Source organism: Zeus faber (assembly GCF_960531495.2).
Source record: "Zeus faber genome assembly, chromosome: 17".
Taxonomy (NCBI): domain Eukaryota; kingdom Metazoa; phylum Chordata; class Actinopteri; order Zeiformes; family Zeidae; genus Zeus; species Zeus faber.
This window is the reverse complement of record NC_137204.1, coordinates 23961041-23979521: the sequence shown is the minus strand read 5'-3', so window position 1 is coordinate 23979521 and position 18481 is coordinate 23961041. Positions and strand designations below refer to the sequence as shown.

The 18481-nt window shown below is 47.3% G+C and overlaps 1 protein-coding gene across 1 annotated transcript in view; it reads right to left on the bottom strand.

Annotated features, from left to right (window-relative positions):
• ank1b (ankyrin 1, erythrocytic b) overlaps window positions 1-18481 on the bottom strand; it is a gene marked incomplete at both ends in the record, with an annotated part of 102552 nt that overhangs the window by 14151 nt on the left and 69920 nt on the right. Inside the window, 19 exons of the mRNA XM_080018404.1 lie at window positions 964-1119; window positions 1357-1488; window positions 1609-1683; window positions 2910-2994; window positions 3366-3485; window positions 6116-6244; window positions 7230-7458; window positions 7636-7732; window positions 8951-9155; window positions 11061-11272; window positions 11619-11773; window positions 12544-12768; window positions 13213-13325; window positions 13500-13563; window positions 14067-14190; window positions 15559-15579; window positions 15809-15881; window positions 16114-16206; window positions 18093-18191. Coding sequence (XP_079874530.1) covers window positions 964-1119; window positions 1357-1488; window positions 1609-1683; window positions 2910-2994; window positions 3366-3485; window positions 6116-6244; window positions 7230-7458; window positions 7636-7732; window positions 8951-9155; window positions 11061-11272; window positions 11619-11773; window positions 12544-12768; window positions 13213-13325; window positions 13500-13563; window positions 14067-14190; window positions 15559-15579; window positions 15809-15881; window positions 16114-16206; window positions 18093-18191 — 2407 coding nt within the window. The remainder of the gene's footprint in view (window positions 1-963; window positions 1120-1356; window positions 1489-1608; window positions 1684-2909; window positions 2995-3365; window positions 3486-6115; window positions 6245-7229; window positions 7459-7635; window positions 7733-8950; window positions 9156-11060; window positions 11273-11618; window positions 11774-12543; window positions 12769-13212; window positions 13326-13499; window positions 13564-14066; window positions 14191-15558; window positions 15580-15808; window positions 15882-16113; window positions 16207-18092; window positions 18192-18481) is intronic.

The window sequence follows — 18481 nt, the reverse complement described above, 5'->3', positions numbered from 1 at the left end:
CATGCTGCTGTGATAGAAAGGTGTCAGAACACACAGTGCATCACAGCTTGCTGCGTATGGGGCTGTGTAGCTGCAGACCGCTCAGAGTGCCCATGTTGACCCCTGTCCACCACTGAAAGCACCTACAATGGACACATGAGCGTCAGAACTGGAACATGGAGCAAAGGAAGAAGGTGGCCTGGTGTGATGAATCATGTTCTCTTCTTCATCATGTGGATGGGTGGGTGCGTGTGCGTTGTTTACCTGGGGAAGAAATGGCACCAGGATGCACTAAGGGAAGAAGGCAAGCCTGCGGAGGCAGTGTGATGCTCTGGACAATGTTCTGCTGGGGATCCATGGATCCTGACATTCATGTGGATGTTGCTTTGACACGTACCACCTACCTATACATTGTTAGGTGGGTCAGTGCTGTTCTGGCGACACGAGAGGGGACCCACACAATATTAGGCAGCTGGTTTAAATGTTGTGGCTGATCGGTGTATATCAGTATCAGTATCAGTTCCATCAAATTTAGAAATTTGTATTATTATCGATGTGCGGTTTATCTATTTGCACTTATTTTAGAGATTCGATTGAAGGTGATTCTCATTGATTGTGCTTTCAAATTAGACTCTACTTAAATAGTTCACCAGTTCACTTTCCACCTCTGGAGGATACAGGATATAGTTTCTCAAGGGAGCAAGTATCATATAGTCGGCTAAACAGTATTCTTCACCAATATCACTGAGTGATTGGACCTTGTGTTTAGTACAAAACACGTTTGTTAAATGAAGCAGACAAATCTGCCTCTGAGGACAGCGAATCAGCATGGAGCTTATTCGAATGCACTTTGTATATTAAAGAATGGTTTTCGAGGCAAAGTCCAAGATTATTCAATAAGTTTGACAAATTCCACATTAGCTGTACAGCATATCCAGGATGTGCGTATTTGTGTGTAGAAGTGTATGTGTGTGTGTGTCTTACCATTAATGATGCTGGGGGACAGCAGGGTGGAGTCCCTGTCCCCAGGTCGACAGGCTCCCTCCTCTGAAGCCCCCGGCTGAGCAGCCTGGGAACCTTCCAGGGAACTCACAATGTCTGCACGGTCAATGTTCTTCAGAGCGCCGTAGAGACTCTCCACTGAGAGATAGAGGGGGGTGGGGGGCGGGGGAAGCAATAAAATCAGGAGGGAGGGAAACAGGGGGTTGAGAAACCAACACATAGGTCTGAACACAAACACATAGGTCTTTTTTGCTTACATAACCACGCCCTTTTTGAAACATCATGCCCGCCTCATGTCCAGTTTACCGGGTCATCCAAATGTGTGTGTGGGGGAGTGCACAGGACACACAGCTCATATCATCTAGACGTTCTTACTCTTGGCCCGCTTGCCCTCCCTGCCGGCCCACAGGTTCAGCAGTGCGGAGCTCTGGTCCAGCAGCGAGTTTGGGTTCTCCACGCGGATCCTGTTGATGTCGTCCACCCCAAACTGGAGCTCCCGGGCCAACTCTGGCGGACGCAGAAAAGGGGGAAGGACATTCTCATCCCGGCGGCTTTCAACCGGCGACATTTAAAGCACGATCTTAACCACATTTTGGACACGGAGGCAGAACGTCTGGAAGCGCTGACCTGCCCAGCTCAAACCCAGCTGTTCCGAAATGATGTTGATCTTGAACTCGGTCCTCTCCATGGCGTTCACTGTGGCTGAACAGAAGCAGATCCCACGTTAGACACCGGATAATGGTCAAACACACACACACACACAAAGAAAATGACTACAACTTCCTGATAGCATACAGGGTCAAATGGACTAAAGACATCAATGGGTTTTAGTTTTAAAGCTTCTGTAGTTATAGGTCTGTAAATGTATTGAATAACTCTTGAATCTTGAATCTTGAATCTTGAATCAGTTCATCATGGCCTGCTATGGTTCTCTTTATGGTTCTAGCAACCAAGTGGTATCAAGTCTATGTTATTGGTCACTAAAATACTCTTCTTTGATTTGTTTCGCTTGAAAGTCGCTAATAAATAGGCTTGATTTGAAATGTTTTTGACTTGCTATTAAAGATTTAATAGCAATACTTACCTTGACAGAAGCAGTGTTCTGTTAAAGGGAACAAGCATCACCCATAAGGTACAGTGTAGTGTTTTTGTTCATACGATCCTCAGGGTTAGCAGACTATATTGGCAGGGTGGGTTAGAAATGGGGGGTAGATAAGTAGTATATCATTCAAATGCTGGTCCCATTGACTTAATCATCGGCATTCAATAAACAGTCTGAGAGGACTGAGGTGCAATGTAGCAGCGCTGGGTTACTGGATAGACAGAAAAGGCCTTGGTCGCCACATCCCTCCGTCATCCACTCCTTTTGAAACCAATAGCGACGCCCTACTTGACTCGTTTCCTTTTTTTTATTTTTATTTATTTTATTTTTTTTAATACGAGGGCTCCTCTGTCTAGCTCCACTGCGAGGTCCCGTCCATTCCCAGAGCTAAGCTACCGTAAAATGCTCACAGTCTCTGATGCCATGCCAGTGGAAATCGCAGTGGAGAAACCAGCGCCATGCAAGGACCCATCGGAGGTCGTTCATAACCGGTCATGGCTTCCAGGACAATAGGGAGAGAAACAGTTGAAATGCCATTTGCCATGGAGCCATTTTGCTTTAGGGGGAGTTCCCTTGGGGTATTTGCTGCTAAATATAGGGCCACACATTCCATATGGTTTCCCTCAACTAGCACTGCAGAGAACTCTGGGGCACATAGGAGAGCAGTGCGCTGCATCCAAGGCTGAGTCGTTGTGCCATGCGTGCGCAGAAGAGATAGAGACACAGAGGAGGAGGTAGAGATTGGGAAGCAGAGGGATGTCAGTAGAGGGGACGGTAAAACATTCAGAGCCCGTCTCCACTGGCGTTGGGGCCGAGCGGCACTCACCCACGCCGGGCTCGTTCAGGGCGCTGTAGCGCTCCCTCAGGGCGAGCGGGGTCAGGGTTCTCCTGCGTTCCTCGCTTCCAACGACCTGGTACAGAGACACACCGTTACAGAAATGGCAAACAGGGGCGGAGGAGGCGGAGCGGCAGACCGTTTCGGCCCGTGGGCTCTGCCGGTGTCCTCTGTGTGACTATGTTTCGATATGTTTTTGAGGAGGCATGCACATGCTCACGTATTTGAACTAGAAACGTCAGTATTTGTATCGGGATCGGGATTTGTATCGTCAAGAAATCTGAGGGCGAGTTCCCCGTACTCGCAGTTGGTCCAAAATAAAACCCCTATCTATCTATGAGTGTGCGTGGGTGATGGGAGAGAGCGTTTTGGGAAAAGGGGGAGAGAAGGCGAGAGAGAGAGAGAGAGAGACAGAGAGAGAGAGAAAGGGAGATACTGAGCACTGACCTTAACACAGGGCGGCATGGTGATGTTGAGGTTACACAGCACGTGCTGCGCGTCCTCGTACTTGGTGGATTTACGCAGAAAGGACAAGAACCCAGCGGCATCCTTGTTACTGTCTCTCACCTGATAGATAGATAGTGAAAAGAAGAGCGAGAGCAACGAGGGCATTAGACCTCCAGCAGTGTCGAGGGCGTGCGGAGTAGTAACATGGGAGGAGGAGGAGGAGGAGGAGCGAAAGGGGGGGAAACAGGGATGGAAGCAGTCAGTCCGCAGGCAGGCGAGAGAGAAAGATTTACCTGCACTGTTTACCTGGACGTCTGTCAGACCAGACGGTGACAGAGTGACCGTGAGAGAGAGAGAGAGAGACAGTGAGACAGACACGTACAGACAGGCAAGGCCGCAAGATAGGCAGGCAGGCAAAGAAAGTGAGGGAGTCCTACGGCTAACCGTGGGCGTCGACGGGCCGGTAAGGTGGGTTTGTTTGGGGCTGGGCTACGCCGTAATGGAAAGATACTCAAGAAGCCATTCGTCCGACTGGGATGGAGCAAATAGTGCATGTCACGACGTTAGACCGACACAGACAGACAGACAGACAGACAGACAGACAGTCAGTCAGTCAGGCAGACAGACAGACAGACAGAGACAGATAGCTGGGCGGAAGGACAAACCTAAAGAAATAGTTCAGTTTTGTTTTTTTGTTTCGCCTTGAACTTTGTAGTTGCGTAGTTATACAAATGTACTGTAGTACTACATGCTACAAACTTCTATGTACTACCTATGTACTGTAGTACATAGGTACTATATGTAGTAAGTAAGTACTGTATGTAGTACGAAGGAAGGATTCATTCTCATGTGGTACGTAGGTACTTTATGTAGTACGTAGGTACTATATTTAGTAATAGGAAGGTTTCATTCTCATGTATTGCGTAGCTACTATATGTAGTACCTAGGTACTATATGTAGTGCGTAGGAAGGTTTCATTCATGTATTAAGTTGGTACTATATGTAGTACGTAGGTAGTATATGTAGTGCGTAGGAAGGTTTCATTCTCATGTATCACATAGGTACTATATATATTAAGTAGGTACTATATGTAGTACGTAGGTACTATACATAGTACGTAGTCGTAGGTACAATATGTAGTACGTAGGTACGATATGTAGTACATAGGTGCATTCTCATGTAGTAAGTTGGTGTATTTCATTCCCGCAGCATTCTACTCTTTCCTCCATACTTGATGCTCCATCGCTCCGTCAGGAGTCCAACACAGGTTATGGGGGACAAACACACAATCTGCGTTCTGTGCAAAAAACTCACTCTCCACATGTCAGGCAAAGCTGCCATGATGCACAGTCTGACGATGTCAGTTCAACGAGTGAAGTCGTTGAATTGACAACGGTTAGTCAACAACGTAAAAACAAATCCACTTTTATTCCTCGATTTGCTGTTTGCTGCCGCTGTTTTCGTTGCTGTGCCGCCATTTTTCAAAGTCAGTCTTCAGCGGCTTCACGTCAGCCCTGACCCAAAGGCGGAGTGAGTTTTTGCACCGAACGTAGATTGTTGATTTGTCCCTCGTAGCTTGAATTGAACTCCTGATGTGTGCATGGATGCCTGCAGGGAGCCATGGCCCTGTTTAGGGAGAAAAGGCTGCACCGCTGCAGGAACGAACCCTACCGATGAGATGAGGATAAAAACTGAAAAAACAAAACAAAAAAAAAATCATCCAAACTATCAGTTTGAAGGAACATAAACATAAATGACCACTGAAATATGGATGGGCGACGCCAGCACACACAGACGAATGAACACGGAGGTAAACACGGGTGGAGAGATGGAGCCGTCATCTCCGTGAAGGGGGCTTGGCAGAAATTTTAATCTGGCAAGAAAACCATAATACTGACCACCCAGGACGCATGATAACAATGACTTCCCGCCAACTAAGCATTATTACATCCTGAAATGAATGGTGGTGATATAAAAAATGGAATGGAACGGAAACACAACTCACACATAATTGCAATGTGTGATTTTGGATTTTAAGAATGATGAAAATAATTCAAACAATTGATGGCTGACAACAGACACACGGGCGTCACTAGTCCGCCTTAAAAAAGCCCCTCTCACAGACTCCGAGAGGCTTATTATTGGTTTGCAAGAATTGAATTGAAATTGAAATTTCAGATATTCACGCAACATTCAACTGTACATTTACGGTGTGTGTTACCCGGTGCGCCGTCGCCAAATGAACACATGGAACAATGGAGTGCACAAAAACACGAAATGGCCGGCGGACAGGCTAAATGAATGACTGACTGACACACACACACACACGCCACACACACACACACACACACACACACACACACACACACACACACACACACACACACACACACACACACGCGCACACGCACACGCACACGCACACACACACACAACACAAAGGCGGCTTGAACGATCACCTTTTCCATAGAAGGGAAAAACACTGAAAAAGCAACACTTACACAGATACTGAACACGAAAACACAAGCTAGGATATGAGTCACGGTTTCACGGAGGTGTTGTTACCGGGGGATACAAACACAGGGAGGAGGATAAAGTAACAACCCTGACCCTAATATATATACATATATATGTGTGTATACTGTATATGTATATATGTATATGTATGCGTGTATATATAGTATATATTTTTTATATATGTATATATGTATTTGTTGTTATAGGAGAGGGGGTGAGACTGAGAGACAGACCTTGACAGAGACAGGAAGCCTGTTATCTCTGAAGGCCTGGAAGCTGAAGCTGCGAGGCTGCTGGGTGGCCTTCCTGACAGGGACCAGGTTCCCAGAGCACTCCAGATGCAGCGGCATGCCCTCCATCACCTGCAGGAGGGGGTGGGGGGGGGAGTGGGTGGAACACAGGGCGGTGTCCAGGGTGGAGGCCATGGAGGGGGTTGCCGGGTTCCCTCGGCACGCACCCAGAATGCAAGATGCTGGACGTGTTCATCAAATGAAATGTCCTTGAGAAAGACCCTGCAGGTCAGGAAGGTGCAGGTGGGGATTTTCCCCTGTTTGATCTGATTATTACTTATGGAGTATTTATTATATTTTAGGGTTTATTGGAACCAGTCGTCCACTTAACAAAGCTCCAGTAAAGTAAAAAAAAAAAAAATCGCACTCTCTATTTACCCCACAGATGTTTTTCATCAGAAATACGATCCACAGAAGGTAGAAATACCCTTATTTTTAAATATCCTGTTTAATTGAAGGGAATTTAAACATTGCGTGGCTTTTATTTTCAGGGATAACGGGAGTTGAGAAAATTACATTTGCGGCGGAACAATTTAAAAGCGAGGTTTACAAAACCAAAGTTTTACGGACCAAATATCTACAACTAAACCCCAAAGACATCACATTCAAAACAATTCATTCTATTACATTATCTATTCTATTCTACTGTTTTTTCTTCTAAATTCTATTTTATATTCTGTTCTATTCTATTCTACATTCTGATCTACATTATATTACACTAATTGTATTGTATTCTAAATTCTATTCCATTATATTCTATCCTCCTCTACATTCTATTATATTATTTTCTATATTTTATTCTTCTCAGTTCTATTCTATTCTACACTCTATTATATTATTTTCTGTATTTTATTCTACTCCATTATATTCTATTCTCTTGTACCTTCTATTCCACTGCATTCTTCTCTATTCTCTTCGATATTTAATTCTACTACATTCTATTCCATTATCTTCTCCATTCTATTCTATTCTATTCTACATTCCATCCCCCCTCTACCACATGAGCTACAGCGTTTCTCCCGGTGACCCTTGACCCCCTGGCCCTGCCCTCCCTCACCTCGATGTCTCGGCTCCTGGCCACCTCGCTGAAGTTCTCGTGCAGCTCCAGCGTCTTGTCCATCTTGTCGTCCGTCATGCAGTAGCAGCGCAGGCGGCCCTCGCGCGCCTCGTTCATCTTGGCGAACACCACGAACTTGGCCATGTACGGCACCGACATCAGCTCCCGGTACAGGAGGTTAGCGAAGGTCACCGCCTCCGCCGTGCGGGGGCAGTCTGCCAGCCAGAACCTGCAGGAGGGAGAGAGGGAGATGGATGGATGGATGGATAGACAGACAGACAGACAGACAGACAGACAGACAGACAGACAGACAGACAGACAGACAGACAGACAGATAGATAGATAGATAGATAGATAGATAGATAGATAGATAGATAGATAGATAGATAGATGGACAGATCCTCACCTTGCAGAGACGTTAGTGGTGAAGTTGGCACAGTTGTTGGCGTACATCAGCTTGGTGGTGCCGGTGATGTCCTCCCACTGCGCCGGAGCCGTGCCACCTGACACGACGACATAACAACAATTACAACAACAACAACAATGACCACTGAAGACATTCCATTTCCCCACTGTGTTTTTGAACATTTTTTATTCGTGGATATATAGATTTTCGCATTTCTGTGCACAAGAAATGAAGACACGCCTTAATTCACTAGGGTGCAAAAAAAAACATATATAGAGAGAGATGACTTTGTGCACCTATGGGTGCCTGGACCGCTCCTGGTCCAGGCAATCGGACGCGGCAATAAAAACTGCCCAAAATCGCCTGTGCTTCCTGAGGAGACTCAAGAGGTTTGGCATGTCTGTCAGGACTCTCACCAGCCTCTACCCATGCAGCATTGAGAGCATTCTCACTGGCTGCATCACCGCCTGGTACGGCAGCTACGGAGCGCATCATTGGTCGCCACCTCCCCTCCGGTGCAAGGCATCTACCGCACACGACGCCTTAGGAAAGCACGGAAAATCATAAAGGACGACAGCCACCCAGGCTACGGGTTGTTCGCGCTGCCGCCGTCTGGTAAACGTTACCGGGGCATCCAGGCGCGGACGACCAGCCTCACCGACACTTTTTACCCTCAGGCCATTAGGCTTCTCAACCTGCAACATCTGTAGTCAGTCTGGATGTAAATTAAATGTACATCACCACAAATACATGTACATATCCACCGACACTCCTTCACTTTATATTTACATCCATATCTTGTGCAATAAACAGACTGACCTATTTCTGTTGGAACAGCTTCAATGTTCCAATTATTTTAGTTTCCGTTTTAGGATTATCTTTCATATTTTCATTGTATGTGCATACACTGTCACCTCTTGCCCTTATTTGTAACATCGACTCTTACTCTTTTTTAAAAATGTTTTATATTCGACTCTTATTTTATTTAAAAAAATAAATATATTTTATCCTTTTATGCCACTACGCAGTTGTTGCCTGTCATGCCCCAAGAATTTCATTGTACCGAATGACCTTGTGTTGTACTGTACGCTTGACAAATAAAACACTTGGAACTTTTAACTTTATTGACTAGAATAAGGAAACTGCTTTGGGAGATTACCAGTTTTAATAAGAATATTTCATTCTAATCCCAAACCGACACCGATGCCTTGACTTTTGCCTCAGAAACATTTTGTGAAGGCAGCACCGGGCGCGGCACCAGCAGCTCTCGCTTCCTCCTTTTTTTTTTTTTTTTTTTTGTGCTTTCCTGTCTCACCGATGACGCTGCAGAGCAGGCGCAGGCTGGTGGTGTCGCCCTCGCCGGCGTCGCGGACACTCTCCCTCCAGGACGGCGGCAGCGGGATGCGCAGGCCGATCGGGCGGTGGAACTTGCGGCGGCGCGGCTCCACCGTCACCACCGGGCTGAAGGTCGCCTGGTTGCCGAGTTGCCGCGTCAGCAGCTCGTCGGGGATCGGCTGAGCCTGAGGGGGCGGGCGAGGGGGCGGAGTAATAAGCGGTGAGGGTGGAGTCGATGGGGGAGGCAAAGAGAGCTGCTTGTATACGTTTTAAGGAAAGTTGGGGTAAATGATTCGGGGGAAAACACTTAAGTAGGTATTTATAAGGTAAGAAAAAGAGGGAATTGCGCACACAACCCCAAAGCCCACGAGCCCGAGGGGCCAATCAGATTTGATTATTTTCCCAAATGTTTTCCTGGTTGCTCATTAGTCGACTATGATATTGCATTTAACAACCAGTTTAAAATCTTAAATGCATCCAACGCAAAATAAACGCATTGAGTGGCCGCAGCCGGCGGTGTGAATGGCAGCCTTCGTGAATGTGAAACTAAATGCGGGGATTAACACGAGAAAACGACGACGAAATGGGCCGACGAATAAACATTTATTCATGAAAAAAAAAATTGGAAAGAAATGGAAAGACCTTCATTTAAGCGCTGCATAATCTGATAAACCGGTGAAATTTGGAGGGGGGAGGAGGAGGGGGGGTAGGAGGAGGGGGGCAAAACACCTAGGAGGAACCACCCGCCAGCCCATACTCACACATCATGCAACAACTCGTATTCCACAGCTGACCCAGCTCAGATCAGTGCATCAGCTCGGTCAGTGTGGCGCACGAGTTTAATCGGGGGAACCGAGGCGTGACGGACGGCTGGATGAAAAAGGAAAACATAAAAACAGACAAAGCGTGAGGCAAAGGAAGCCCAACCTCCGGCACATGCGCAGCGCACCTTTCCCTGAACAGAAAAAAAAAAACATAAAAAAAACAAACAAACAACGTGAGAAGTAAAAAAAAAACAAGCACGTTGAAGCGAAACCAAATAAGCGGGATACAGTGATGAAGGTTTTGTTTTTTTGTCGCGTGGCGGTGGGGGAGGAAGCCAAGGTGACGTCGTCGGCGCGGGCTTGGCCCAGCCGTCCATAGGTCTGTCAGCGGAGGCCTGGATGAGTGACAGGCGGCTCCTCCATCGCTGCCAAAAGGCGGCGGAGGAGGAGCCGATTTATGGCCCTTTTTCCGATAACGGAGCGGCACACGCGGGTCGCTGGACTGTGTGAACGGAATCTCAAGGAGGAACGAGGAGGCGTCTGCAAGGTCATTGTAGGAAGGCGGAGGGAAAGAAAATCCGCCCGTCTGTGTGTTTTTTATACGCAGGGAGCAGGGAGGGAGGTTCCAAACTGCCAAACCAACGGTTGCTCTCATGGGCTCAATCCGAGCTTCTCGAGGGGTTTGGTGACAACATTTGGAGGGTGAATTTGGCGTCTCGCACCAGTGTGCAAAATGGTATAAAATGAGCGATTCTCTGATGTTGAGTTTACACAAAAGACTGTCGCTAGGAGTCTCAGAAAACTTTTAAAGATCTATCTGTCTATCTATCTCTGTCTGTCTGTCTGTCTGTCTGTCTGTCTGTCCTTCTGTGGGTCCATCCATCCATCCATCCATCCATCTATTTCAACTTCTTATTCTTTGCTCCTTCCTCAGCTCACTCCGTACTCTCCTATTTTTCACAGTGTTTTCCTCCATCTCTCGTTCCTCTCGAATTATTCTATCTTACAAAACATTTTTGTTCCTTTTTATTTCAGCATGTTTTTCTTTTCATGGCTTCTTTTCGTTTCCTCATCCATTTATTTATTCATATATTTTTTCAATTTAGATTTTACATTGACGGAACACGGTACCAGATTACATTAATTAGGGTTCTGCTAAAACTGAAACCTACAGTCCTTACAGTCCTCATGTGCCTTTTACCCCTACAGCCCCACCCTCTTTCTCTGGCTCTGTTTCCATCCCTTCGTTCCCTCTTTTGCATGGCCCCGTCGTCCGTCCAGTCCGGCGTCCCTCTTCTTCCTCCTCTCCCTCCTCCTCCCCCTCACCTGCAGTCCCAGGCGGACTCGCTTGGTGACGGCCGTCTCGGGGAAGATGGCCTCCACGGGCGGCACCAGCTTGCTGCTGAGCCGCCCGCCCTCGGGTCCGATCAGATCGCTCTCCTGCTGCACGCGCGACACCACAGCGAAGTAGAGCGGGAAGTCGGTGGAGATGATCCGACGGATCCTCTTCTTCTCCAGCTCCTCGTGGCTCTCCAGATCTGAGGAGGGGGCGGGGAAGAATTGATCGGTTGGATGGGGAAAGAGGGGGCAACAGGTAGGGTGTTCCAATACATGTCGTATTGTAGAGAGGATTTAAGGAAATAAGGTTCTGTTCCATAAATTAAGACAGACAGACAGACAGACAGATGTATTTAATGCAAACCACTCAAGAGTCACATTCAACTAAAACTATTGAAATCAGGGTCAGGGCCATATAAGCTTCTTTTCAGGTGAGATTTCTTTCGTTTTTCATTCCATTCCGCCCTCGCTCTGCCCTCCTCCGGCGTCATGTGGTCTCCCGGATGTTTCCCCCGTTTCGGTGACGACCGTCGCCGCCGCACTGACCTTCATCCATGCCGTTCAGGATGGTCTCCAGCACTTCGTCGCCGTAGCGATTGCGGTGCTCCTTCCACACGGAGCCGTTCTCGCTGCGGAGGACCACCAGCTCCCGGTCGCCGCGCCCCAGGGCGGCGAAGTGGGGTATCTCCACGATCACCGGCCTGCGGGAGCAGCGATGGTGAGTCTAGGTTTCCCTGACGGTTTTGGAAAAGTGTCCCGGGGTTTGAAGTACGCAAGACGTTATTTCAGCCGTGCAACTTCGGATTTTTTTCTCTCCGTCGAGGTTTTAATGGGAACATTTCTTACCTTTTGCTGGAAAATGAAAGTTTGTCTGAATACTGAAAGTCAACACTTTCCCAAGGTTTTAATACACTATTCCATTGATGACATTACATTACGTTCTTTATCCCATTCTCGTCTAGTCTTGTCCAATGGCGTCAATTGTTAAAGTTACAAAACTGTAACTGGCCACTAGATGTCGCAATGCTCATCAGTTCATTGACTGACTTTGGAAAGACACTTGACTTTGGAAAGACAGGCAGTGAAGATACCACAATGAGAAATCCTACGTATTATTATTATTATTATTATTATTATTATTATTATTATTATTATTATTATTATATAAAATCACTCTTAGTTTACAGTATAAAATTACTCAACAGTGGAAATTTTGCATGAAATAATATGGCTTTTCATTCTAAGCAAAATGGCTGATACTGAATTGGAAAATGTATATGCATATGCATTTTTGTAAGCGTAACTGAAACATTACATCTCTATTGCACAGGAAGTTATTCATCCTCAAGTTTGCGCCGTTAGTGCTAATTTCCAGACAGATCAATCAAAAAGTATGGCGGTGGAGAAGTTCATGTTCCGAGATCACCCTTCAAATATAAATAGCCTTCCCACTGTCGCTCGGCCTACTGACCCCAGGAACTGCATGCTGGAGGGCCCCAGAGAGATGATGCGGCTGGCCAGCCCTTCTCCTTCCACCAGCGGAGGAGGCGTGGTCAGCTTTTGGGGTTTGACCAGGCGGCAGGTGATGCGTGTGGGCGCGGCGCAGGTCCGGGGAGGGATGATGACCCTCAGACCGTGGTGTCTGCTGCCTCGCATGGAGCCGCCCCGAGCATCCACCATGAAGCTCACCAGGAAGCTGGCAGCCACAAAAAAATATCAAAATATAATATACCGTGACCATAAAAAAATGTATATATACATGTATATAATAACTGTATAAAAAATATATGACTCATATATAAAATCAAATAATAAAAAATAGTCTTCAAAGCGTTTAAACTACTGACCTGTAGTTAGATTCTCGTATGAAATTACTAATTACTAATTACGTTACCTGCTATGCAAATTCATATATTTCAGTAAAAATAATGTGTTTTAATTCTAATTTAACAGGAACTGCTGTGCTCAGAAATCAACCCTGTTCAAATGGGGACAGACAGACAGACAGACAGACAGACAGACAGACAGATAGATAGATAGATAGATAGATAGATAGATAGATAGAAATAAAGCCGGGTAGAAAGAAAGAAATAAAATGGGTGGTTAGACAGACAGACAGACAGGCAGACGGACAGCTGACCCAGTGTGGATGGGACTGGCCACCGGGCTGACGTTGTCCGAGGTCTCCGTCGCTGGGCTGCTGGGGATCAGCGAGTCCTCGTCGTACTCCTTGGGGAGCGGCACAGGCGTGTGCTGCGAACGGGGGACGGATTAAAACACGCGAGTGGAAAGAAGAGCCCATCCCCGTTTTTATCCTCACGCTTGGATGCCAGTGGGGACGCGACGGAAAAAAAAAAAAAAAGCGACAAAACAATCTTGAATAAAGAATGAGGAATAAGGAATAATTGCCAATAATTCCTTGCCCACCTGGTCCAGGAGAACCGTCTCCGGAGACACACAGGGGATCCTGGGGATGGCAGGGGAGTAGGGCCTTCGGGAGAGGAAATGAGGATGAGATATATGACACGGAGCCTGCGTTTGGTTGTCTCGTTTATCCCGACTCGCTTTATCTCGCCCCATCTCATCTCATCCGCCGTCACTTGATATCTAATTTACGGGCCCTTTTGCACCGTTGGCCCTCGGGAGGGGCCGAGACGAACCCGGCGGGGAAAACGGTGGCAGAGGGACCTTTTTACACATTTTCCCATCCGTCGCATACGAAGAATGAGGTCATTTTAACGCGCCGCGATCCGACTGCACCGTGTCCTCGCCACGTCGTCGGAGTCTGCCGATCTCTCCGGGAACCCAACTCCCAAAAAGGAAACAGTCGAGATCCAAGCCACTCGTCTCATCCCGCTCCATCGCCTCTTTCCGTCTGGCCATGCCTCCAAACCACGACGCATCTCGCCCGATGTCACCGCCGCTCCCCCGTTGTCTCGCCCCCCCCGACCCCGCCCCCGACTCCGCCCCCGCCGCCCCCGCCTCACGACTCACGTGGTCCCCAGGCCGCTCTCGAAGTCCCTGAGCGTCTTCTTGGGGGAGAGGAAGTCGTCGTCCTGGTCCTTCAGGTCGTCCAGCTTCAGGTAGCGCGCCCCGTCCATCCCCAGCAGCTCATCGCCTGGAGCCGAGCAGAGGACAAGTCACCAAACACCCCCCGAGGGGGAAGACGGGGGCAAAGATGAAGGGACGGATGGGAATGATCAGGCCCGGGACCGGACACAACAAAAAGACAGGTACAAAATAAAATGCAAAAGATATTAATATCGATAAGTCGTTTATTCTTGTATTCAGTTCAATTCCTTCCTAAATGGAGTGAATGTGTCAGAAGTTACGGTCAGTTCTCTTCACAACTGAATGTAAGACTAAACACTGCCTTAAAATAGACGTTTTCTGCAACGAAACCCCTGAAAGGCAAGATTGTATTTTCTGCTAACAGCAAACCTGAACCCCCCCGGCCAATCCAAACGACTAGAGCCTCCAACCAAACCATTTGGTAACGTGTCTGAAATATTCGCAGATGTTTTTTTTTTTTAATCCACTGGGTCTTTCGGGGGTTTCAGCACGTCCTTCTACGGGCCCACAGACAGGAAACGGGGTCACACAGAGCCGCATCGAATGTTTTCGGGTCAAGACGATGGAGTCACAGCGACAACAACCAGAGCTGATGGAGGCCGACGCGGCGGGAAAGAAAAAAAAAAAGAAAAAAGAAAGAAAGTCTGGTGAGACGGGCGAGCCGCGTGGATGGCCAGCCGAGGCGGAACCCGCACGGGGCGGCGGAGAAATTGGCTCCGGTGTCGCCATCCAAAGCGAGACGCTTTTTTCGAAAATCCATCATGAAAAATCAACAGAATATAGAAACGGTGCAAAAAATAAGAAAAGAAAAGGATTTGGCCATTTTTTGAATTTTTTTCTTTATCAGCTAAGGATGTCTTCCGGAGCTGAAGGATAAGGGTGTGTGGCGCGGCGCAGCGTGTTATTCCATTAGTGACTAATTACTGGCACTACACGGGGGCGGGAGCTGGGACGCCGCCCGTGGGAAAGAGGAGCGGAGGCGGCGCCCGTCTTCCCGGTAGCACGCGTCCTGCCCTGCTGTCGGACAACGGGGCCCAGACACAGGTGCGCGCCCGGCGCCGGAAAATAGGGTAGAGTTCAAATAAAACATCACGACGGCATGCCGATGAAACACTGACACTGATATTACATTTAGCCGTGAGTTAGAGAGAGAGAGAGAGAGAGAGAGAGGGAGAGAGAGGGAGAGAGAGAGGGAGAGAGAGAGAGAGATGGGACGTAGAGCTCATCGTTAAAGACAGAAGAGGAGACTAGAAGCTAGAGGCCGAGTTTAAAATATTCATTTTTTTTCGGGGCAAGACGATTCTAAAGACAATTAGAAGACGGAGAAGGATGAGACGGTTGGGGGGGGGGATCGCAAATGAAGGCACAAGTTCACGAGCCGCCGGACAAAGCAGAGAGACACACACAGTCCTACCTAAGGTAAGCTGGGCAACCCCTACGAAGCAGATGGAAAAAGAAGGTGTTATTCATCGGTCAGGTATACTGTACGTCTCTCTTTTTTTTTTTTTTTTCAATGTTTGGCAGAACTTCCCAAACCGCCTCCCTGTACCTCCACGGCACCGAGCCGGAGCGGTCCAAGCAACGCTCAGAACTTAAAAAAATAAAAATAAAAATAAATAAAAAGAGGAGAAATAGTGCGACGGAGCCACCGCCGGCCGGGCTACCTTCGTCCTCCGAGACGTCCAGGATTTCATCCACCGTCTCGGGGAAGCTCATGCGATGCTTCTCCGTGGTGATCTGTGGGGAGGAAAGAGAGGGATGAAGGCGGTTGGAGGACGGAGGGGAGGAAGGAGGGAGGGAAAGTCCATTCCCCCTGGTGTTCCTCAGGTCTTCATTGCCGATACTCGCTTATTAAACCCCCGTATTTAGTCAGAGAACTACCGTCGATGAGTAAAGGGAAAAGAAGGAGTTTGTCTCGGGGACAAAATGGTTGTTCCCGTGCTCGTGGGCGTGACCGCGAGGAGCTCACCGCAGAAACCGACTCCTCGGTGACCAGTTTGAGCACATCGATCACGGAGATGTAGCCCAGACGCTTAGCGATGCCCAGGGGAGATGTCCCGTTCTGCACAGGAGAAAGAAAACAAAAGTGCACTCCAATTAGCGTCCTGCCACAACATCATTATATATGATTTCACAAATGTCAAAATACATACGTACAATTCATACATACGTACATACATACTGTACATACATGCATACATACATACATACATACATACATACATGCATACATACATACATACATACATACATTCATACATACATACATACATACACACATACATGCATACATACATACATACATACATACATACATACATACATACATACATACATACATACATACATACATACATACATACATACATACATACATATATAGTACATACAGTACTGTGGTGTGTGGATGTGATGGTTCGAGCAGCCACACCTGACCTGGATCTAGGTGATTGGGTCAGGGTGGCTGCATACCTGTTGCTTATTGGTTGGGCTAACGAGCAGCAGGTTAAAACCCCCATCCACACACACACACACACTCAGGAGAGGAGCCCTGCCATGACATGTTCCATCTGCTCCTGGCTAATTCCACCTAGCCATCGTCGTCTGTGCCGGAGGGCCCTGGAAATGTGGCAGGAGGAACTACTACAAGTGCAGACATACTCTATCTTCTTCATATGTAAAGTCACACTTTCTTAGGATGCTCTTTAAATGTATTGTTAAATGTGGGACAAATGTTTTTGGTGATAAGTACAGGGTCACAAACAGGAAACACGCACAACAACAGGAATTACGCACTTAAATTAGAGGACGTTCAAGTACTCTTTCAGCACCATTTTTTTGATTTTCAGCGACTTGAAATCTTGAAACAAAGATGATACATTTTCAAGAGGATCTTTGTTCCTGAGGATCTTTGTTAATTGATTGACAGTAGCTGCTGCTACTGTCAATCAAACTGCTGAACAGTGGGAGATGAGGTGTGTGGGGTGTGTGAGGTGTGTGGTTATAAGCTGCTGACCGCTAAATGCTAAATTTTAGTGCAATAGAGAAATGTGCAATAATTACGCAATCACTATCACTTGGCAAACTTGCACCTCAACTCTGTAGTTTATTTTTAAGCGGTCATCAATGTATAGTTAAATGTGTCTTATGTTGTAACATCTTACAACATAAGACATGTGCGCAAGACAAATTTCTAATATTCTATTCTCTCTTCTATTCTAGACTCATTTTCTATTATTTATACGAGCATACGTATTATATACATTATTTATCTTATTGCCATCTCCTACCAAACCAGGGGGAATATCGCAGGTGATGGCGTTTTTTTCAGGAATGGGGTATTTTCAAGGCATTCCAGTCCTTACATTTCTGAGGACAAAATTCAAGCACTTCAAGCATCCCGAGGGCCTGGTAGGGAACCGAAGACTAGAGGTCTTCAGTGAACATAAGTCCCCCTTCATCTTTTATGGTATGGGTTGGTGGTTCATAACCGTGTATGGTGGTCACAAAAAAATCAATGTATTTACAGCGGGAAGTGACATATGGTAGAAAAGCAAATTAAAAAAAAATCCCCGAAGGATGTTTTCAAACCGGAAAACTTTAAATGCACTTGGAGGATCAAAGATCCTTTCGATGGTTGACGATTTTTTTCCGTAACAACGATGTCATTGGGGAAAATGCGCGGCCGTGAGGGTTGGAGGGGCTCTTGCCCTGAGACTTAAATGAAGTGAACGTGTGACGGGAGGGGGAGCGATAAAAATGAATGATTAACAGGTGAGCGACAGATCGATATGAACGAAGGGGACAATGGGGACACGCGGGACATTAAGACGCGGAAGCGGGAGGGGAAAACTCCATCACCCCACTCTGGAGGCGGAACCCTGCGGGAAAGAAAAAAAAAAAAAAAAAAAAGTCACCGACGGGACGTGGGAGGGATGAGCGTCTCACCGAGGTGATCTCGTTGGGGTGAGCTCCGTGCTTCAGCAGCAGGGTGACGATGTCGGTGTGGCCCTGCTGGGCCGCCTGGTGGAGAGGGGTGTAGCCCACCTGGGGGGGATAGAGACGGAGAGACACGGGGAGGAGGAGACAGGGTCAAAGGGAAGGAAGAAGGAGAGGACTTTGTCCACGTCCTAGCGCTCCGCGCCTACGCTGACACCGGCGGGTGGCGTCTTCTGGTGGCGCCTCAGAGACACTGCAACGGAAGACTCCGAGAGGGGAATTTGGACATCGATATCAAAATCCCACATCGTGCGGTTCAGCGCGGCTCAACGTCCAACATCAATTTACTGTAAATATTTTTGTCATATCTAGTGCAAATTTTTTTTTGGAGGACGAGT